Below are 23,493 nucleotides of genomic sequence, written 5' to 3' on the forward strand. Positions count from 1 at the left end.
CGGTGAGATCTTGATTCTCCACAACAGGAAGCAGACTGGATTAAGGGAGATGGGTGTGAGAACCGGAATGGGGAATGGGAGGAACAGGGGATGAGTCACTCTAGAGAGTGAGACCCTTTCTCTCACCCATTTTTCCTAACTCATGTCCTTGGCTTCCTTTCTGTCCTCTCAGGCTTCTTGGCTTGAAGTATTGTGGATAAAGGAGTTACATGGTAATTCTCTGCACCTTCTGCTCAAGTTTGCTGTGAACTTAAAACTGCTCTATTCAATCCTGGGAGAAAAAGAAAATATCCTACGAAACAATTGTGATAAAAGCTTGTACGGAGTGGGACAGGAAGGGGAAAAGGGGAAAAAAGGAATGGAACCTAAGGTGAACAAAGAACCATCTTGGCTACATGAAAGCACAGCAGAAAATGGAAGCAGAGGAAGGACTGTGCTCCAGGAGAGTCTGAAGCGTGAAGAGCCAGTGGTTCAGGAAGGGGCCACTGAGCAAGCGGTCAAACTCTCACGCACAGGCCCAGTACCTCTCTAGTGGGGTTTTGGGAGGAGTCGACTTCTGAAAACGATACCTCTACACGTACCAGATGCCAGTGATTCCTTATGAAGGTTCCACGTAAGGGAGCCAGGACAGCAAGTGGGTAAGAGGGGCTGGGGAGAGCAATTTTGGAGGATTACATCATTAGGATTTGTGGGTCAGAGATCCTCCTCCACAGGCTCTGCAAAGATATGCGGCCCAAGTACTGGCCCAGCAGTTATTGTTAGGCCATCACAAAACACACCAAACACTAGAGTAAGGGAAAGGGTTTATTGGGGAAAACCCAGCAGGTCGGAGGGAAGGGGCAAGGAAGGAAGGAAGAGAGAGAAGGAGAGTATGAGAGATAGAAAGAGAGAGAGAGAGAGAGAGAGAGGGAGAGAGGAGCTAGCAAGGAGAGAAGAGAGCGAGCAGAGACGAGAGGAAGAGAGCAGAGCAGACGAGAGGAGCCAAGAGAACCACATATTCAGGAACAGGTCCTTTTAAAACTTTGCCGGAGGGCAGGCAGGGAAGCAGGAGCAGCGAATCCCATTAGGATGGGGGTGGAGCTGAAACCAGTGGTTGGGCCATGTGGCCACCTGGCTTCCAGCAATGGCGGCCGGGGCTAGAGCCTAGGATGGTGTCAGGGTGTAGATCGCGCCATAGATAAAACTGTGCCATTTTCCTAACAGGTATAAACTCTAAGATGTTATCTTGGGGTAGCATGTGGGAGGGCCAGGGAATTAGTGCCTAAAGGCCATTAAATGCTGAGGAAATTTCCAGGCAACAAGTCATCCATGTGGAAATACCAAAAGTGGGACTGCTTGGAGGTCACAGAGCAGAAAGATCTGTCCCCCCGCTAACAATCCCAGAGAGTCAAGACGGCTCTCAACGGACGTGGGCACCCACCCACTGGGTACCCAACCCACTCCCACCAATGCCTCTGTAGGAATCCAGCCCTGGCAGGCCCTAGCCCTTTTATGCCTGTGATGACCCTGCAACAGGCAAAGCCTCCCTCAATCCCTGGAGTCCCGGGTATTCCTAGATGTTGGCAGGTTGTGCTTTCTGGAGGCTCTTGGGAATGAGATTCCTACTCATTTGGTTTTTGATGGAATTCTATATGGTAGTTGGATAAGGTGTTTCCTTGCTAGTCCTTAGGTGGGTACTGCCTTTAGCCCATGCAGCCTCCTCTATCAGAACCAGCAATGAGGACATCCAATGGCTATATCATGCTACCTTATCTGAGTCTCCTATCATTGTTTTTCTCCATGCAGATTCTCTAAGTGGTTCACATGCATCACATCTGCAACGTTCCACTGGCCAGAGGGCATGGACATTTTTCAAAGCCACTTACTGTTTTCCCTCTGGACCCAAAGATTTACATCTGCCTTGAATGCAAAATAAATGCATTTCATCCCGAGGTCCCCCCAAACTTCCCATCCCTTACAATGCATCAACTCAGAACCAAAATCTTATCCAATCTAATCTCTTTATCTAAATTGTCTCAATCAGGTATGGGTGAGGCAGTAGGTATATATAACCTATCCTGGAGCACAATTTCTATCTGTGGACCTTAAATCCAGAAAACTAGTTCTGTGCTTCCAAAACAAAGGTGGGACAGACCTAGGGTCATAGTTCTAGGAGTATAATACAAAAAGTTAATGGAAATAAAAGACATTTATTTTGGAGCAAACATTTTTGAGAACCATGCAGTTTTCATGTATATATTTTCCATGTACTTTCTGAAGACTCTTGCATGTAGTTTTAAAAGGACAGAAAAAGGAAGAGGAAGAAGGAAAGGAAACCCCATCCTCCCCCCCCCAACCCCCAAGTTCTGAAACTTATCTTGGCAAAGTCCATGAAGTATCACAGCCTGGGAATGTCCATGATTCAGTTTTCCCTCTTGTGCTCATAGCTTTGTATCATACTCCTTTTTTAGGAAAGGTAGTTTAGGGTTTTACAGATCAGATTTCTCAGCCACTTTTTTATATATAGAATGCTGAAAGCCCTACACTCTTGAATTTCATACTAATCCTCCCTTTAGATCAATGGTGACAGTCTCTATCAGTATGCGAGAGGGATTCACCCCATTAGACAGGTTTTTTTTTCCTTAGAAAATCTTGTACCTATTATTAGCTTTTGCTGAGATGACTTAAGGATGTCTTTAAACATCCTACATACTCTCAGGCTGTACTGAGGGGACCTCAATATGGTCACAGCCTCTCTGAACAGTTTTTTGTGTAACAGAATACTGATCTTTTGATATGAGATAGTAGCAAAATGTGCAGTCTTACCCTGCTTCTCTAGAACATACTTTCCTGACGGTAAATTTTTAATTTCTTTCTTTTTTTTTCAGTTAGGAGACTGAGAATTTCTCAAAGTCTTGGGTCTTTTCTGCTTCACAGTACTTCCCTACCTATCACACTTTAATACAACCCATAAGAAATGGTCAGATTTTTCAATACTCTTGTTTAAAGTGTCCTCAGCTAAATATCCAAGACTCACACATGAATATTTGCTGCTGCAGCTCTCCTTTTAACATTTAAAAATTTGGGGGAAGACTCCAAAAGCCAACTAAGATGAACACAGATAAACTGTGATGTAGCCATACAGAATACTTAAAACATGAACTATTCATACAACACAAATCTCAATTATGTTGCATGAAAAAGGCAAAAAATATACTTCAGTTACACATACATAAAACTCTAGAAAAGACAAATTTATCTATGGTGAAAAATAATCAACAGTGGCCTAGAGATTAGGAGAGGTTAGAAAGGACATGAAGAGAGGTCGAGGGGCCATAAGTTACAAGTTAACTTTGAGGGCAATGGGTATGTCCAACATTATTGCTAAAGCAATGGTTTTACAGATATCTATAGATGTCAAGACTTACTATACTTTCTGTGCAGTATATTTTGCACTGATTATACCTCAAAATCTGGTCTTCCACTTCTACTGGAAAACCAGATTGGTTTATTACCTCTACCATTTCACTCCAAATGCCTTAAGAGGTTAGTCTCTTTCTCTGTAGTAAAACTGGTGAAAAAAAAAAAATTCTGATAAAGTCACCAAGAACACTGGGTGGTCATAAAAGCTACATCTTTAGACCACAATCTTTCTCTACTCACAGCAAAGACATCAGGCACAGATTCCAGGGAGGCATAGGAATCAGGAAACCTACATTGTTTCCAGCACCTGTGACTCTGACAGTGAATGATATAGCATTGGGAATAGAATTTCTGCTCACCCCAATTCCATAAAGCCATAGTGACGTTTTGACAATGGGCACTTCCCCTACTAGCTTACTGCAGTCTTCCCAATCCCTGTAATTCACACTCAGTGTCTCTATCAATTATATTTCTCTCCTGGACACTTTCATTGGTGACCTAAAAAAGGAGCTTCTGTCCTTAGGGAACACAACCACTTAGTAGGTCCTTGGCGACAGCTTCCTCTAAGAAATCGTGGGAAATACGGGACATACACTAACAAGACACCCAATCTATGCTGCTCCCAAATATACCGTAGGTTGTAATAAAGCAACCTCCTCTTTAAGGTGATGAATGGGCCCACAAATAATTCAAATCCAGGCAAATCAGCCTCAGAAAGATCTGAATTCTTACCTAAGAAGCTAACAAGTCAGCAATGGAGATAAGAGAACTGGACTCAGAACTCTTCTCCCCCAGTCCATTGTCCCATTGAGGCACACTGGGAGGCCCCCACAATGCTGTTTTATCTTTCCAGTTGGACAGGGCCTAATTTTGTTTCCAATCACTCCAGTGAAAAGAACCCTCAAGATTTTATGTGGCTTATTAAGGCCTTTATTATCACAAACCACAGCAGCACGAGGCAAGTACTTTTCCAGACTGAGTGACTTGGAGGCTGGAAAAAAAATCCATCCCAAGTACCATGTGAAGTCTTCATAGAAAGTGTATCTGCTCTGCAAGTCACCAGCAGAACACAGCTCAGGTCCTCTTGGCTGAAGATGGGTCATTTCCACACCTATACCAGAGAGGATGGAATGAGGACCCTTCCCCCGCATTGCTCTCAGGTGTCCCATGATTCCTTCCAGGTGTTGGAGACAAAATACAAAGTCCCACCTTCCCTGAGGGTGTGGGAGTGACCTGTGGCTTCAGCCACGGATGACAGTAACATTACTCTAGCAAGGAACCTGAGGTCAGAATGTGCAATATAATTCCTGAAGGCTTTTCATGTTACCTGGCACTCATAAGGTATTGCCCTCTGCATTGATGTTGACATATATGGGGTTCTACATCTGCTAGAAATGTCCTGCTGTGTTAAAAGCACTCCTAAAGCCTTCCTGCTGTATGAATTTTCTGATGCCGAATGAGGTGGGAGCTTAAGCTGTAGGCTTTCCCACATTCACTGCACTCATATGGTCTTTCTCCAGTGTGAACCCTTTGATGCCGAACAAGGTGGGAGGTTCTGATGAAGTCTTTCCCGCATTTGCTGCATACAAAAGGCCTTTCACCAGTGTGAACTCTCTGATGTGCAATAAAGTCAGAGCTTCGGCTAAAGAATTTCCCACATTCAATGCACTCAAAAGGCTTTGTCTCAGTGTGAATTCTCTGATGCTTAATAAGGGTGTATTTGTGGCCAAAGGACTTCCCACAATCACTGCAATCGTAAGGATTTTCTCCAGTGTGAATACTCTCATGCTGAACAAGTGTGGATTTGTGTCTGAAGACTTTCCCACAATCGCTACACTTGTAAGGCCTTGCTCCATTGTGAACTCTCTGGTGCACAGTTAAATTGGAGTGATGACTGAAGTACTTCCCACACTCGCCACACTTGTAAGGCATTTCTCCAGTATGGATTCTCTTGTGCTGAGTGAGGTTGTCTTTTCGACTGAAGGCTTTTCCACATTCACTGCATTCGTAAGGCCTCTCTCCAGTATGGATCCTCTGGTGCTGCACAAGTGTGGCTTTGCGGCTGAAGGCTTTCCCACACTCACTGCACTCGTAAGGCTTTTCTCCACTATGAATTCTCTGGTGCTGGATAAGTGTGTCCTTGCGGCCAAAAGCTTTCCCACACTCACTGCACTGGTAGTGCATTTGTCCCGCATCAAAGGCCTCCCCGCTCCCAGTGCTCCTGGATGTCTTCCTCTTTCTATGAGTGGCCTTCTGCTGGTGAGCACTCAAACTAGCCTGGGATTTCTTCTGCTTCTCCGACAGATGAGGCTCTTCACAAACTCTTCTGTTCTTCACAAAGACGACCTTGCTTTCACCCCTCTGTAAATGTTTCTCTACACTGTAATGCTTCTCGTACTGGTGAAAGTTTGCACTGAACCAGAATTGTCTGCCACATGCCCCACATATGTAAGGTCTCAGCTCGTGGTGTGCTCGCTGGTGTTCATCCAGGCATAAAATATCATTCAAGACAGGGCCACATAAATCACAAGGGTGAGCTGTCTGGATGGACGAGCCCGTCTTAGAAGCACTAACATGTGTCACTTCTATAGAAATGTTCTGTGCAGAAGGTGCCTCTTCATCCTTCACTCCTTGTCGACAACCTGAAAGCAGAAAAATACTGGTGATGCACATATACATGTTGACTCTAGGGACAGGGAGGCAACACCTAACAAATGTGTGTCTAGTATACCCAGGATTAAGTCCACGGGGCTTCTGGCAGAATAGAGCTAGGATCAGGTTGAAGACAGATCAGTGGAGCAGTGGATCTGAGGGTCATAAGAAGAATGTCTCATGAGGGACAAAGGGTGTGGGGCAGGGAGGCAGTCTCCAGCTTAATCCTCTGCAAATTACTTTAACCAGGACCTTGGGTGGCTACTGGTACCAGGTGAGCTCTATCGAGAAATGTGCATCCAGGCCCAGGAAAATCTGATTAGAACTGCGTACCTCGTGCTCAAGCATTACTTAAAAATATGTGTTCAAGGCGCCAGTGCTGTGGTATAGCAGGAAGCTCCTGGCTCCTGGCTTTGGCCTGGCCCAGATTCAGCTGTTGTGGTCATCTGAAGAGTGAACCAGCTGATGGAAGAGCTCCTGTCTCTCCCTCTCTATAAACCTGATTTTCAAATAAATAAATCTTTCAAATAAATATACATCTTATGACACATTATCGTAGTCCCATATTGGAGAACACTGCAGAGGGAGCAGTAGGGAGACCTCTGGCAGAAAGTCAGAATTGAAATAATAAGGATATTCAGAACAGAGAGAAAGAGACAGAAATAAAGTATGGCCTTCACATCAATTAATGATGGTACAAGACAGGTTTCTGGTACCACTGGAACACAACCCCAAGTCACACCCTACCCCAGTCCTTACTCACCAGAGCCTGTCCAAGCCCCTTCTGCTGTGGCAAGAGTCATGCCCTCTCAGGCACCCAGAGTTCTTTCCCTTGCTACCACTCAGCAACAAAAGAGAATCTGGAAGACACAAGTCATATGAAACAGAATGTGAAAGCACTAAACCAGAGTAACCTAGCCATGAAAAATCACAAGAAAACAAATCACAAAAAATACTGTTTGTAGGAGCAGCCTAGTGGGTGTCCCAAGAAGTGACTGTGACAACTAAAATTCATGACACAGGAAGACCCAAGGAAACACCAATTAAAGTAAGTCCAGAGGGGCCAGTGCTGTGGCATAGCAGGAAAAGCTACCGCCTGCAGTGCCGACATCCCATATGGGCGCCAGTGAGTACCAGCTGCTCCACTTCTGAACCAGTTCTCTGCTATGGCCTGGGAAAGCAGGAGAAGATGGCCCAAGGCTTTAGGCCCCTGCACCAAAGTGGGAGACCTGGAAGAAGCTCCTGGCTCCTGGCTTTAGATTGGCACAGCTCTGACCATTGCAGCCATCTGGAGAGTCAACCAGTGGATAGAAGACCTCTCTTTCTCTCTCTGTAACCCTTTCAAATAAATAAAGAAATTTTTAAAAAAGATTTATTTATTTGAAAGTCAGAGTTACACAGAAAGAAGGAGAGGCAGAGAAAGAGAAAGAGAGAGGTCTTCCATCTGCTGGTTCACTCCCTAACTGGCTGCAACAGCTGGAGCTGCACCCATCTGAAGCCAGAAACCAGGAGCTTCCTCTGGGTCTCCCATGCATGTGCAGGGGCCCAAAGACTTGGGCCACATTCCACTGCTTTCCCAGGCCATAGCAGAGAGCTGGATCAGAAGTGGAACAGCCAGGACTTGAACCAGCACTCATATGGGATGCTGGCACTGCAGGTTATACCTGCTATGCCACAGAGCTGGCCCCATAAATAAATGTTAATAAAATAAAGTATGTCCAGAGGTGTCACGAATGTGATATGCCAAGCAGAGTGGGATTCAACAGGCTTACTTCTTGGTCCTGACCCCCAAGACCTTCTTGGTAAGGCTTGATAGGTCAGTAGGTGTTGGAGAGCACAGGGAGTGGAGGAGGCAGTACAGATAGCTGAATCTTGGCACTCAAAGGATCTATATGAGGGAATCTGGGAAAACAGCAGTGCCCATGGTCCAGCCATGGAAAGGAAAAGAGCAACCACCTTAGGAAAAAAGGAAAAGCAGAGCCCATCCAAGAAAACCACATTTGTGGGGACTTACTCAGAGAGACCATAAGTGCAAAGTATAGAAAGCAATGTACAGGGGCTGGTGTGCCACTCTAACTCTGCTTTTCACATAAAAAAGCATTTTACCATGATACAAGACTGAGTTTTTGTTTTTTTAAGATTTATTTATTTTTTTACAAAGAAGCAGAGGCAGAGGGAAGCAGAGAGAGAGGCCTTCCATCCGCTGGTGCACTCCACAAATGACTGCAATGGTCGGAGCTGGGCCAATTCAAAGCCAGGGGCCAGGAACTTCTTCCAGGTCTCCCACACAGATACAGGGGCCCAAGGACTTGGACCATTTTCTGTTGCTTTCCCAGGCCACAGTAGAGAGCTGGATCAGAAGTGGAGCAGCCAGGACTTGAACTGGTACCCCTATGGGATGCCAGCACTGCAGGCGGTGGCTTTTACCCACTAGGCCACAGCCTCTCTGAGTTTCTACAAGGAACCCTAACTCCTCCCAAGAGAAGTACACAAACCTGTGCTCCATGGCCCAGCATGATGGACAGCTAAGTGTATAGGCAATCTCTCCTCCAAGATTCTTTATAATCTCCACAAATCCACTTTCCTTTCCAATTCCCCAGTTAACATGGGATACCAGGTCCTAGTGTGATTAGTGCCAGCTCTCTCCTTACATTCCATAATCATTTTGTCCAGCCTAGAATAACAGGCAGCAGGTAGAGAGGCACCATTCACACTCTGGGTCTCACATATGGGGCCCAATCTCCTGACAGTCAGTTCCTCTCGGGGTCCAGTTTATTTCTCCCTTACTGATCTTTTAAAAATATATTTATAACTTCCATCTACTTAAAAGGCAGAGCACCTGTGTGTATGTGAGAGCATGAGAGAAAAAGAGAAAAGAGAGAGAAACCACTGGTTCACTCCCCAAATGCTTGCCACAGCAAAGACCGGACCAGGAGTCTGGAACTCCATGGAGTCTCACATATGGGTGGCATGGGCCCCCGGATGCCTAAGTAGGGATGTGGATCAGAAGCTGAGTAACCAGGACTTGTCCCAAGCAGGATTTTTTTTTTTTTAATTTGACAGGTAGAGTTATAGACACAGAAAGAGAGAGAGAGAGAGAGACAGACAGACAGAAAGGTCTTCCTTCCGTTGGTTCACTCCCCGAATGGCCACTACGGCCAGAGCTGCGAGGAACCAGGTGCTTCGTCCTGGTCTTCCATGCAGGTGCAGGGGCCCAAGCACTTGGGCCATCCTCCACTGCCCTCCCGGGCCACAACAGAGAGCTGCACTAGAAGAGGAGCAACCGGGACTAGAACTCGGCACCCATATGGGATGCCAGCACCGCAGGTGGAGGATTAACCAAGTGAGCCACGGCACTGGCCCTCCAAGCAGCATTTCAACCATTGTTCCACAATGGCTGCCCCTCCTACATAAATCTGAGCTCACGATGCTCTCAAAATCCCACATCAGAGCCCTAGGCCCATGAATGCATACTCTATCTCCATGTGGCTATCACTCTTTAACCCACAACTCTTGTACATCTATGGAGACCCACAGCTCTGGTCTCCACACATACAAATCTGCACACAGCATTCAAAGAATGCATCCAGGATCACATTCAGCCCCAGTCAATGGCTCAACAGCCCCAGTTGTAATGAACTCATTTCTTAAATTTTTCTCTCCTGGACCTATTTTTTGCTACAGTTCAGCACAGAGAACCATATACAAACCTCAAACTCGGCCCTTTTCCACTTTGCTGTTATACTGCTAAGGATGCTACATCATTGTCAGTCACAGGTTTCTTTTCAACATATTCAAAGCCCACACTCATTTGGCCTCTACCCCAGCCACAGTGAAAAACTGAAAAACTCCTCAGGTTCCACCAAAGATCACCAGAGAAGCCTGGGGGCAGATTAAGAGGTTATTTGAATATACAGCAGTTCTGGTCTCACTGCCATCTCACTAGCATGAAGGTACTTCAACAAGTTTGTGCAAAATATAATTAGATGATGTCTATTTTAGCACAGAAAAAGTTTAAAACCCATGCAGTTTTCTTGTAATATGCATTTTCTATTAACTTTTGTAGAACCCCATATGCATGGATCTCAAAATTTTTGCACCAAAATATACTCATCTTTAAATTCCATTCTCCACAAACTTTTTGCAGTTTCCTCAACATTCACTTCATTTCCACTTTCTCCCTCGAATACTTTGCCACCTGCCGGACTCTATTTTTTTTTCCCCAAAGATTTATTTACTTATTTGAAAGTCAGAGTTACAGAGAAAGGAAGAGACAGAGACAGAGCAAGAAAGATCTTTCATTCATTGGTCCACTCCCCAAATGGTCACAATGGACAGGGCTGGACCAGACCGAAGCCAGGAGCCAGGAGCTTCCTCCAGGTCTCCCCCATGGGTGCAGGGGCCCAAGCATTTGGGCCATCTTCCACTGCTTTCCCAGGCATATTAGCAGGGAGCTGGATCAGAAGTTGGGCAGCTGGCACTTGAACGAGTACCCATATGTGATGCCAGTGTTACAGCTGGCAGTTTTACCTACTATACCACAATGCCGGCCCCCAGACTGTATTCTTCCCTCTCCTCCCATTGGCTAAATCCTCCCTTTCCAGTCTCATACATGTGCCTTCTACCACCACTGGAAATGCTACCATGACAAAAAAATTTTCTAAACTGGATACCCAACTCTTACCTGATCCACATACTGGCTGGCACCTTGTGAATGTCTCCAACTTAAATTCCTTCCCTGAACTCCAGACTTCTGTGTTCCCTTGACACCTCCACTTAGGTATCTTTGATACCAGATTCAACTCAGCCAAAACTACACTCCCAATATTAGCTCTGAAAGTTACTTCTATAACCAACTTTGACTTCTCAGTTGAGGACTCTTCAATCTTTATGATTTCTCAGCCTCCTCTTCTGCTCTCACCATCCACATCCAAAAACCCAGTTCTCCTATTAAAAAAAAAACAAAAACAAAAACAGAAGTCAGCCACATTTCCCATCTCCACGCCCACCTACTCCTGCCACTAGAGTCAGAGTGTCAATAAGCTCTTCACTGATCCCCTTCCCTTGTTCTCACCCCCAGAGTATTTTCTTCACTATACAGCCACAGAAAGCCAAGAGGACTAAAAGTCAGAACACTCTCTTCTTCAGCTTTGAATCTTTCAAGGCTGCTATCATTTCCCCAGTAGAAACCTAGGTCCTCAGGCTACTATTCCTGGACTATATCCCATCCCTGCTCTCTGACCCCACCAGACATAAAGGAGTCCTGATATTCCCTGAACACGTCCATTTCAGCCTCAAAGGAAGCATTTGCTTCCACTCTGTAATTCATGGTCTCACTTGCCAGAAATGAAGACCTACACAATTACATAACAGAATCCAGGATACATGGCTTTTGGTGATCCCTCAACCCCTCAAACCAAATGGCAGACAGAAAAGTAAAGATTTCCAGGACATCACCATTTCCCATACCATGTTGCCCAGCTCACAGGGGTAGAACTGGGACTGGGCTAAGTGAGAGCTGGAGATACTCTACTTACATACATGTGGTAACCTGGAAGAAAGAGGAAGGCTGGTAGCTGCTGGTCACCACAGTGCATTCTCATGAAATAACCTGTTTCCCTAATTCCTCACTTGGCTTTTGGCAAGGATGATTTTCAGTTGTGTAACTGCAGAAATTTAGGCCTGACCTGTGAGTCAGTGTCCTGACCTTAAAGTGGGGATAACAATGGCAGTTTTAACATCTTGGCAGATGAAGTGCAAATGATGCAAATGAACTGATGCGTGGTTTTATGTGCTTTTAAGAGAATGTATTTAAGGAAATGTGTTTTGAAGAAACAGTGTTTAAAACTTTCTATTGTAATCCAATACTTAAAGGCAAATTAACATTTCAACCAACAGTTGGTGTAAGTTTCTTATGTACAGATGTTCCTTGACTTATGACAGGGTTATGATCCAATAAACCCATAATAAGATGAAACCACTGTAAATCAAAAACGTATTTGATGAGGCCAGTGCTGTGGCATAGTGAGTAAAGCTGCCACCTGCAGCACTAACACCCCATGTGGGTGCCAGTTTGAGTCCCAGCTGCTTGATTTCCAATCCAGCTCCCTACTGATGCCGCTGGGAAAGCAGTGGAAGACGGACCAAGTCCTTGGGCCTCTGTACCCATGTGAGACCTGGAAGAAGCGCCTGGCTCCTGGCTTTGGCCTGGCACAGCCCTGATTGTTGCAGAGTGAACCAGCGGATGGAAGGTCTCTCTCTGCCTCTCCTTCCCTGTGACTCTTTCAAATAAAGGAATAAATATTAAAAAAAAAAAAAAAGGCATTTGACATAACACTCTACTGAACATCATATCTTAGCCTACCCTAACTAAAGATGTTCAAAACATTTCACTGGTCTATATTTGGGTAGTCATCTAACAAAAAACTTATTTTACAATAAAGCATTGAACATTGTAGTTTATTGAATACTACTCTAAAGTGAGAAACACAATGTTTGCATGGGTATACTGTTGCACCACCATAAATCAAAAAACAATAGTCAAAGTCATTCACTTTTTTTAATGTTTAGATGCCTATATACTTGCTAGGTCCTTTTGCCAAACCAGCCTACTTGAAAATGAACCACCAGTGGTCCTTCATTACAGATGTTCACATCTCTCCTTACCCCACAATAGTCCGTGGAAATGAGGTAACTGTGCCCTGGTTGGGGCTGGGGCTGCTCCACTAAACCAGAATCAAAGGTAGTGCCCATAGGGTGAGATCTTCAGCACCCATGTCTAGGAGAGTTAAAAAGAGGTTTGATACTTGTTCACTCACAATCACATCTAATAGAAACGAAATCTCGCTGGTTCTTTTCATTTATTTATATTTTTTAAAGATTAATTAATTTATTTGAAAGGCAGAGTTACAGAGAGGCAGAGAGGGAGGGAGAGAAAGAGAGGTCTTCCATCCACTGGTTCACTCTCCAGCTGGCCGTAACGCCAGGAGATGGGCTGAAGCCAGGAGCTTCTTCCTGGTCTCCCACGTAGGTGCAGGGGCTCAGGGACTTGGGCCATCTTCCACTGCTTTCTCAGGTGGATTAGCAGGGAGTTGAATTGGAAGTAGAGCGGCAGGGACTCGAACCGGCGACCACATGGGACGCCGGCATTGCAGGTGGTTTTACCTGCTATGCAGTGCCAGCTTCTGGTTCTGTCTTAAAATCTATCCAGAATCTAATGATTTCCCACCCACCCCCACTTCTAGTCATTGATCTGGTCTGGCTGTAATTGCAACACTCCTGCAGTTTGTTGTGGTCTCACCAGTCCCCCACTTTCATTCCCTTCATGCACATTTCACGTTTAAGCTTGCTTTCTCTCGTGAAAACACTGAAACACTAAAAAAAAAAAATTATCCGAAAGAGTTACAGAGAGAGAGAGAACAGAGAGGGGTCTTCCACCCGCGGTTCACTCCCCAGAGTAGTCACCAAGGGCCAGGGCCCAGGCAGGCAGGAGCCAGGAGCTTCGTCTCCCACGTGGGTGCAGGGGCCCAAGCTTGCTTTCCCAGGCCATTGGCAAGGAGCTGGTTCCGAAGTGGAGCAGCTGGGACACGAACCGGCGTCGCAAGTGGCTGCTTTAGGCCTCACGTCAGAACTCTGGCCCCTTCACTGCTTTTAAAATCCCTTTTCCTGTCACGTTTCTCTGCCCTCAAAACCCTCCACAGGCCTCACAAGGAGGGCGCCCCTCCTCTCCCTGCGGCGTCACAGGCCTGACGCCGGCCCCCCGCCCACGGGCGCTGCCGGCAGAGAACGCCGCGTTCCCGACGCTCCCGGCTCAGCCGCACCGCCTTAGCTGCGGCCGGTCCCTTGTGCGTCCAACACCTTCCCACGCCAGACCGCGATGGCCGCCCCAAAGGCTACCCCAAGCATTCCGGTGTTGGACACCAGGGCCTGGGCTGCACTGACCTAAACGGATGCCCCTAGGGCTTTAGGACACGGAGGTGAGGGTCGGGACGGGTGAGGCTCCAAGAACGCAGCACCTACCTAGGCTCGGTCCATCCCTGAGGCCAGTGCCATCACGGCCTGCGGACAGTACCAAGTGGCGACCCGGCACGGCCGTCACCTGCTGATGGTGCAGGCGGAGGCCTTCGGGGGCGCCGCCACGGCCAAGCCTTTCTGCAGTACAGATAGCGTCAGCTCCCGTGGCTTTCTGTCAACTCGGAACCCACCCGACGCCCCACAAGCGCCGACAATATGTCCACCGCGAAGAAGATGACGGAAGTCCCGCCTTGACGCCGCCCGTTCGCACGGAAGCGCAGAGGCTTCTGGGTAGTGTAGTTCCTGTCGAGTAGCCAGGTTGGGGATGCGCTGACGCCCCGCCTCCTAGGCAAAGGCCCAATGGCACAGACACCCCTGAGAAATGGGGCTCTGAGGGCAGGGCTTCCCCCCGCTTACGGGACCGAGGCCTTAAGGTCCTGCTTGGGTGCCCAGAATCCTTATTGAAGTGCGTGGGTTCCAGTCGAGACTCTGCCTGCTTCTGGCTTCCTGCTAACGGGCACCCTAGGAGACAGCAGGTGCTAGCGATAGCTAGCGGCTCAGCAGTTGATTCCTCGTCACCCACGTGGGAGACCCGGATTGAGTTGATCTCCCGGCTTCAACCTGGCCCAGCGCTGGCTGCTGCCGGCCATCTGTGTTGTGCAACGGTGACTGGATGATCTCTCTACCAAACACATGAGTAATAATAATAAAAAATGTTAATGGCCCATACCAGTGGGGATCGTGGAAATGTTTAAAAAGGAATTACTTCATGTATCCCCCAAAGGTAAAAAACCAGATAGACCACTTCGAGTGTCATTCTGAGGCCACTCAGTCCATTCATACTTGGAATAAGAGCAGGATGGAGAGGAGACAAGAAATTCACAGCCAAAACAGGTTTATTAATAAAGAAAAAAATAAGTAAACCTGAGAGAGGCTAACTGCTGGCAAACACCTAGGGCAAACAGGTGGCAGAGGGCCCAGCCCTCCAGCAGGCTGGGTCTTAATAGCTTTGGGGAGGGTAAGGGTCAGGAGCTGGGCTAGTTGTATGGGTTTTGCGCTGGCTTTCCAAACTCAGTGGGCCTCCCTCTGGGTCAGCCAGGTTAGTTGAAGCAGAGTGCAGAGGGTGGGTGGGGAACAATACGGGGCTTGTTGAGCTGGTTTAAGACTGTAAGGGCAAAGGAGTCAGGGATTGGATCTCCTTCTAGGCAAGGAGCTAAAATGGCTGAGGCTTGTATCTTTGCTCCAATACTCTCTTGGTTTTAAAAATACATGTAGAGGGGCTGGTGCTGTGGCATAGCGAGTAAAACCACCGCCTGCATTACCGGCATCCCATATGAGCATGGGTTCAAGGTCTGGCTGCTCCACTTCTGATCCAGCTCTCTGCTATGGCCTGGGAAAACAGTAGAAGATGGCCCAAGTCCTTGGGCCCTGCACCCAGAAGCAAGACCTGGAGGCAGCTCCTGGCTCCTTGCTCCAGTGCAGCCAACTGGGGCGTGAACTAGCAGATGGAAGACCTCTCTCTCTCTGCCTCTGCTCTCTGTAACTCTGCCTTTCAAATAAATAAATAAATTAAAAAAAAAACACATATAGAGGGAAGCTTTAATTCAGTTTTGTGAGCATCAACCGGGTTGGAGGTAAAAGTGAATTGTCCATAGAGAAAGCCATGGAATGGAAGAATTGCCTGCAGGCAGTGACTGTGGGGATGTTAGAGCTCCCAAGTGAACTAACGTGGGACTTTTCCACTGGTTTCTTCAAAGTTTCCCTGACTGGACCATAAAGAGGAAGACATGAGAAGAATTACTGGCTGCTCTGACACAGGTGGTCAAGCAGGCACTTTTATGTTTGAATAGTGAAGGGTGGTATCCAACCAGGGGGGCAACACTCATATCAGAATGGTACTTCCCAGTCCCAAAGAAGACATGCTTATTTTTCTTTGAGAATATGCCACCTCTCCGAAAAGAAGGCCGTTACAAACGTTCTTATGTGCCAAGATGGGGTTGACATGGCCCTAACACTGGTAGCACATGTGCAAAGATGCCATCTGAACTCAGAAACAAAGACTTGGAACACCATGACCTCATTTGTGAGTTATTTCCTGGGAAATGATTTTCAAATTGAAAGTTGAGATTATTTATAGTTTTAAAAGAAGGAATGGGTTCTTTTCTGTATTTCTCTTTTTCACGCTGGAACAACAAACCATTCTCATTTTCCCTTAGCAAAAACATATTCTTCATATCTCATTGCCTTATTTATATTAAAAAGAACATAAGAACACATGCTTACTATTCATGGTTATTTCTCCTATTGTTTTCAGCTGTTGTGTTTTTATTTATTTATTTATTTATTGACAGGCAGAGTGGACAGTGAGAGAGAGAGAGACAGAGAGAAAGGTCTTCCTTTGCCGTTGGTTCACCCTCCAATGGCCGCTGCGGCCGGCGTGCTGCGGCTGGCGCACTGCGCTGATCCGATGGCAGGAGCCAGGTACTTCTCCTGGTCTCCCATGGGGTGCAGAGCCCAAGCACTTGGGCCATCCTCCACTGCACTCCCTGGCCACAGCAGAGAGCTGGCCTGGAAGAGGGGCAACCGGGACAGAATCCGGTGCCCTGACTGGGACTAGAACCCGGTATGCCGGCGCTGCAAGGCGGAGGATTAGCCTAGTGAGCCACGGCGCCGGCCGTGTTTTCATTTATTGATTATAGTTTTTAGCCATTAGTAAACTTTTACAGAGAAAGCCAGGCAGTAGATGACTTTGAATAGTCTGTCACAAAGCAGACTAGAACATTTTTAAGTGACATTTTATGTCACTATTTTATACTTATATACCACTTCACAGTACGGATTCTCAGTGTGGCAAAAATAACATTTATTGACAGATTCATGTATCTTTAGCTTCTCTATGCTGTGTAAAAATAAGAGGACAAAATCATATAAAGTTAAGTTCAGAAGTGAATGTTTCAGTAGTTTATCTTAGAAACTAATTAGACATTTAATGAATACCTATTACTTAATTTAACTTGTCCTAACTTTAAGGTCACAACTTACCAAACATGTTGAAAACTGTTTCATACAAACATTGTAGCATTAAACAAAGCTAGACATCACCTAAATTATTTCCTTATTAACTACTTTTGTAGCATATAATTGTTAGACAAGTATGGAAAAAGCAAAAACCAGGTGGGTATTTGGTGCAGTGATTAAGACACTGCTTGGAATATCCACATCTTATGTTGGAGTGCCTGGTTCAAGTCTTCTCTTCTGTTCCAGATCCTGCTGATACACACCCTGGGAGTCAGCAGCTCATGGCTCAGTACGTGGGTCCCTGCCACCCACATAGGAGACCTGGATGAAGTTCTGGACTCCTGCCTTTGAACTGGTCCAACCCTGGCTGTTGCTGGCAGTTAGGGAGTGAAACAGCAGATGGAAGATCTCTCTCTCTCTCTCCGTCTCTCCTTTCAAATTAAATTATAATAAATAAAAATTAAAAAATGGATTGGGGCCAGTATTGTGGCATAGCCAGTAAAGCTGCTGCCTGCAATGCTGGCATCTCATATGGGTGTCAGTTCGAGTCCTGGCTGCTCCACTTTTTAAAAAAAATTTATTTATTTTATTTGAAATGCAGAGTTACAGAGACACGGGGGGGGTGAGAGAGAGAGAGAGAGAGAGAGAGAGAGAGAGAAGGAGATCTTCCTATCTGCTGGTTCCCTCCCCAGATGGCCGCCAACAGCTGGAGCTGGGCTGATCCGAAACCAGGAGCCAGGAGTTTCTTCTGGGTCTCCCATGGAGGTAGCAGGGGCCCTAGCACTTGGGTCATCTGTGCTGCTTTCCCAGGCCATTATCAGGGAGTTGGATAGGAAGTGGAGCGTTTGGGTCTCCAGCCAGCACCCATATGGGATGCCGGCACTGCAGATGGTGGATTAACCTGCTGTGACACAGTGCCAACCTGCTGAACTGGCTTTCATTTGAGATTCTACAACAGTGCAGCTCTCAGAACAGGTCCACTTAGTAACATGAGCAGACAGCACAGACAGGAAAAAGGAAGTGACCTTCAAAACAGTTATACATTTGTCTTATTTGGGCACAGTGTGATGAGCATCTGCCTTTTGTGGACATCATTTGATCTGTTGTTAGCCTGTGAGTAGCTGAAGCTCAGTTGCTGTGATTGGCTGAGTTTATGCTTGTATTTAACAGTGACAATGCAGAAGACATACCTGATTTGTCCTTACTAAATCAACAGTATTTTTTGGGGGGTAATTTCTTTTTTTTTAACTTTTATTTAATGAATATAAATTTCCAAAGTACAGCTTATGGATTACAATGGCTTCCCCCCTCATAACTTCCCTCCCACCCGCAACCCTCCCCTTTCCCGCTCCCTCTCTCCTTCCATTCACATCAAGAATCATTTTCAATTCTCTTTATATACAGAAGATCAGTTTTGCATATATTAAGTGAAGATTTCTACAGTTTGTACCCACATAGAAACACAAAGTGAAAAATACTAGTTATAGCATTATATCACAATGTACAGCACATTAAGGACCGAGATCCTACATGAGGAGTAAGTGCACAGTATTAAACTCATCTTATATATCAAACATTTATCTGAATCACGTGCACTTGAAAAGCATTTGAATTTGTATATATTTCTGGGAATTTTAGAATTATTTAATTTATACAAGCACTCACTTGTCTGTAAGTCAATTTGAATCGGACTCTTTTAAGAGATTTTATAAGTTAATTTAGTAATAGCATCCAGAGGTAAGAAACATGTCTACATAGCATATACCCATAGATATAAATAAACATACAGACAGATGCTAGTGCCAACCCAACTCAACATATTTCTAGGTCATTTTCTTTCCATTTGAAACACTGTTCACTCATTACACTTGGACAGTGCAAGTAAATCTTTTGTACATTACTTCAAAGTTTAAATCAACAGTGTGTAGAGGGCTGGTGCTGTGGCATAGGCCAGCATCTCACATGGGCACCAGTTTGAGTCCCAGCTATTCCTCTTCCCATCTAGCTCTCTGCTTGTGTCCTGGGAAAGCAGTGAAGTATGGCCCAAGCATTTGGGCCCCTGCACCCATGTGGGAGCCTGGCTTCAGAATGGCCCAACTCTGGCCATTGCCCCCATTTGGGTAGTGAACCAGAGGATGGAAGACCTTTCTCTCTCTCTCTCTCTCTCTCTCTCTCTCTCTCTCTCTCTCTTTCTGTAACTCTGCCTCTTAAATACATAAATAAATCTTAAAAAAGAATAAAAATTAAAAAAACAGTGCATTCCTACCTCAGAGTTCCCAAAATTACTGAAGATCCTGATTCAACATAATCATTATTGCCTGATATTCCCTAGTGACTAATAACATAATTTTATAATGCTATCTTTGAGTCATTATTCACACCATATTCATTTTTTGGCAAGCTTGTAAGCAATATGAGGCCAGATAGTTTTTGCTGCTTTTTTCACTATTAATCCTAATGCGATAACCAATTACATGGCATAAAACATGAGCCTACAAACAAAAACAGTGTGATTTGAAAAATAATAGTATGTTCTGGAAGGCACTAATTGTCCGATGACCATACTTTTTAAATTTTTATTTATTTATTTGAAAGTCAGAGTTACACAGAGAGAGGAGAGGCAGAGAGAGAGAGAGAGAGAGAGAGAGAGAGGTCTTCCATCTGCTGGTTCACTCCCCAGTTGGCCACAACGGCTGGAGCTGAACCTATCTGAAGCCAAGAGTCAGGAGATTTTTCCAGATCTCCCATGTGGGTGCAGGGGCCCAAGGACTTGGGCCATCTTCTACTGCTGTCCCAGGCCATAGCAGAGAACTGGATGGGAAATGGAGCAGCCAGGTCTCAAACCTGCGCCCATCTGGGATGCCAGCGCTTCAGGCCAGGGAGTTAACCCACTGCGTCACAGCACCAGCCCCACAATGGGCATACTTAGAAAATTATTTTTCCCCAACAGGCAGAACAGAACTGAAACACACGGGCGTCCCTGGCAAGGAGCAAAAGGGGGCAGAATGTTGGGAAGCCTGAAGTTGTTAGCATGGAGGTGACCAAGAGCCAGCTACTTGGGTTCACACTCAGGGTTACCAGAAAAGACAGAATGGAAGAGAGAGAATAAAAAGACACAAAGAGGCTCACGAGGATTAGGATGGTGCTCGTGGCTCTCACCTCATGCGAAGATCTGGGAGTAAAGCTGCCACTGTGAATGTGTTGGACTCGCTTTTTGTGCCTGCGCAGGACAAAGACCATGGAGCCACTGGCACAGACCATGAGGGTCACACACACGACATCAGTGAAGGAGAACAAGACCGCATGTAATATGACCACAGATCTGTCTGGAACAGGTGAATTACAGAACCCATAATCTTTCTCCATACTTATGTTTTTGCTCTTTCTTGGTCCAGTAACAATCATAGCAATAAAGATATTTAATAGGAAATGCAAGATCCAGCAGAGGGAACAGCAAAAGCCAATGTACTTTTGGGATCTAATATTGAGTTCCATCCACTTTGGGATATTGGGGTTGAGCTTAATGGCCTGGAAAACACTCAGGAAGCACGTGGTAGTAAGGGAAACCCCTCTGGCCACTCGGTGTAAGTAAAAGACAAGTTTACATCCAGCATCATCCAGAAAAGATCTTAACCCAAATGTCGCCAGTATCTGAGGAATTCCTTTATAAAGAAGAACCAAGTTGTTCGCTATGGCTAGGTGGTTGAGAATCAAGTCTGTGGGTTTCAGCATGTGCCTAGTGATCAAAGTAAAGGTATAAAGACAGAGAAGTGAGGAGTTTCCAAGGATCCCAGCTCCAGTCTGAATAAGGAAAAGGATACCCAAGTCTATGTTACTAGAAACCATTTCATCAATTTAAAGGGATATTGGTGGATGACGTTATTTGAACCAGAAGAATCTGAATACAATAGAAAATGTGGTTACTCTCATTATACTCCCCCCCAAAAAAACCCATCTGATCTTATAACAATTTTTCAACTTAATATGAATATTTAGAGCATCGCTTTCACCCGTGGAAAGCTATTTCTTGCAGGGGCGTATGCAATAACAAAGTCTGGAGCTAAACCAATGTCAATGAATGGGAGAGTGAGTGACTGAATCATGGAACATCTTCATGCCAGGCAGCTGTGATGCGTAAAGCGCTCTCTCTGGTTGTACCTTCAGGACATACTATCAGAAGGAAAATAGAAAATGTAAGAATATTGATGCTTTCCTAATAAACAAGCTATAATATTTACCCATTTATTCATGTGAATGTGATTGTATTTTTTAAATAAAATATATTTTAAATTTATAAAAATGGATCTGTAGGCGATTGAGAAGAAAGGGTAGGGAAAGTACAGAATTTGACTGCTTTCGATGTACCTTATTTGTGGCTTTGGTTCAAAGTTTTATATTTATTTATTTTAACTACAGGGCGACCAAAAGCTTTTAAAACATGTAAACAAAATATAGAGAAATAAACCTTAACAAGTGTCAAATTTATGTTCAACCAAAAGAAAATGAAATAATTCTATTATATTTTATGTAAAATATTTTGAATATATCTCTATTAATAAATTTGAACAAAATAAGAGAAAAGTTTGTAGGATTATATAATGATCCAGTAAAACTAGTATTTTAATTATGAAATTGTATAAACATATAAAATTATATATGCTCTACATTGTGCTGTAATATATTATGTGTTTATTATACATATAATGCACACATATTCTCTACATACTATTTAATTAAAATGAATATGAGCTTCGTGAAGAAATGGATAAAATCATATAAAGGAAGGGGCTCCGGCATTGTGGCATTGTGGTAAAGCCACCGCCTACAGTGCCAGAATCCCATATGGGTGCTGGTTCAAGTCCCGGCTGCTCCTCTTCCCATCCAGCTCTCTGCTGTGGCCTGGAAAAGCAGTGGAAGATGACTCAATTGCTTGGGTCCCTGCATCCACACGGGAGACCGGGAAGAAGCTCCTGGCTCCTGGCTTAAGACTGGCCCAACTTCGGCCATTGAAGCCATCTGGGAAGTGAACCAGCAGATGGAAGACCTCTCTCTGTCTTTCTTTCTCTGTCTCTGTCTGTCTATCTTCCTTTCAGATAAATAAATCATTTTTTAAAAAGTAGGCAAAAAAAGAAGTAATAGGCTAGGAACATTTTAAAAAAATCATATGTGGGATAGGAGGCACAGAAAATGAATTCATGACTTCTTATTGTACAAGAAAATAATGGAGCCACCAAAAAGCAATGGGGCTACACTAACACAAGGGATTTCAAATGGCAAAGCACTAGATATTTTCATCACCAAATAATTTTAATTAATCAGACATATAAACATGTAAAATATGTTACTAACATTAAGAATCTTCATATTCAGAGAATATAGGGGACCAAATGAACACATTGAAAAATGGAGCCGGCGCTGTGGCTCACTTGGCTAATCCTTCACCTGCCGCGCTGGCACCCCTGGTTCTATTCCCGGTCAGGGCGCCGGATTCACCTGGCTCCTGGCTTCAGATCAGTGCAGCACGCTGGCCATAGTGGCCATTTGGGGGGTGAACCAATGGAAGGAAGACTGTCTCTTCTCTCTGTCTCTCTCACTGCCTAACTCTGCCTGTCCAAAAAATAAAAATAAAAAATAAAAAAAAGAAAAATGGAAAACAAAAAAAGAAAGGATTCAGAATTGTGCCTTTCCCTTTTCTGTCATTTTCACCTAAAAAAAAAAAAAAAGAATGGGGACGGTGCTGCAGCACAGCAGGTAAAGCCGCTGCCTGCAGTGCTGGCATCCCATATGGGCGCCAGTTCGAGTCCTGGCTGCTCCTCTTCTGATCCAGCTCTCTGCTATGGCCTGGGAAAGCAGTAGAAGATGGCCCAAGTCCTTGAGCCCCTGCACCTGTGTGGGAGACCTGGAAGAAGCTCCTGGCTCCTGGCTTCAATAGGTGCAGCTGTGGCTGTTGTGGCCAATTGGGGAGTGAACCATCAGATGGAAGATCTCTCTCTCTCTCTCTCTCTCTCTCTCTCTCTCTCTCTCCTTCTCCTTCTCTCTCTGTGCAACTATGACTTTCAAATAAATACATAAATCTTTAAAAAGAAAAAAAGGAAGAAGAATAGCCATGGAGCATCACCTACACCTACATCCTACAGATGACAAGTCCATGAAGAATGTCACAATGGATGGGTTCAGAGGGCAACACAGGAACCTATTGTTTTCATTGACTGAACTATGTTTAAAAATCAAGCAAGAAGATATTATGTCTCCTTTTTGTATAGTGAAAAAAGTAGACATAGAATGACTCCACCCAAATGTTGAATCGTAAGATTAGAACTATATGGCATAGAGGATTGTGTGAAAGAACACTGTTAGTAGTCACTAAACCCCATCAGAATGTAATTTGTGCTGGTCTTTATAAAACAA

The 23,493-nt window shown here is 45.0% G+C and overlaps 2 protein-coding genes across 3 annotated transcripts; both read right to left on the reverse strand.

Moving 5' to 3' along the window:
• Positions 1–4,309: 4,309 nt before the first annotated feature.
• ZNF134 (zinc finger protein 134) lies at positions 4,310–14,331 on the reverse strand. 2 transcript variants are annotated; one of them, XM_051835307.2, is made up of 4 exons: positions 14,074–14,331; positions 10,739–11,001; positions 6,818–6,914; positions 4,310–6,044 (listed from the first exon to the last, which is right to left on the reverse strand). In XM_051835307.2, exons 3-4 carry the CDS (start codon positions 6,855–6,857, stop codon positions 4,822–4,824), a joined length of 1,263 nt encoding a protein of 420 aa, XP_051691267.1. In that variant the 5' UTR covers positions 6,858–6,914; positions 10,739–11,001; positions 14,074–14,331; the 3' UTR covers positions 4,310–4,821. The 2 variants fall into 2 exon arrangements, with proteins under 2 accessions (XP_051691267.1, XP_017193405.1); XM_017337916.3 differs by lacking the exon at positions 10,739–11,001 and having other exon boundaries at positions 14,074–14,320.
• Positions 14,332–20,010: 5,679 nt separating this feature from the next.
• Positions 20,011–20,931, reverse strand: ORYCUNV1R1653 (vomeronasal 1 receptor oryCunV1R1653). The gene is given in 1 exon segment (NM_001167352.1): positions 20,011–20,931. A coding segment is annotated over 1 exon segment (921 nt).
• Positions 20,932–23,493: the final 2,562 nt, after the last annotated feature.

This window comes from Oryctolagus cuniculus, chromosome 18 (genome assembly GCF_964237555.1).
Source record: "Oryctolagus cuniculus chromosome 18, mOryCun1.1, whole genome shotgun sequence".
Lineage (NCBI taxonomy): Eukaryota > Metazoa > Chordata > Mammalia > Lagomorpha > Leporidae > Oryctolagus > Oryctolagus cuniculus.

Coding starts and splice junctions, on each gene's coding strand:
- ZNF134 (XM_051835307.2), bottom strand. CDS start 6,857: ATGACTCTTGCCACAGCAGAAGGGGCTTGGACAGGCTCTG. Junction 6,045..6,817: donor AGGGGCTTGGACAGGCTCTG/GTGAGTAAGGAC, acceptor TTCTGCTTTCAG/GTTGTCGACAAGGAGTGAAG.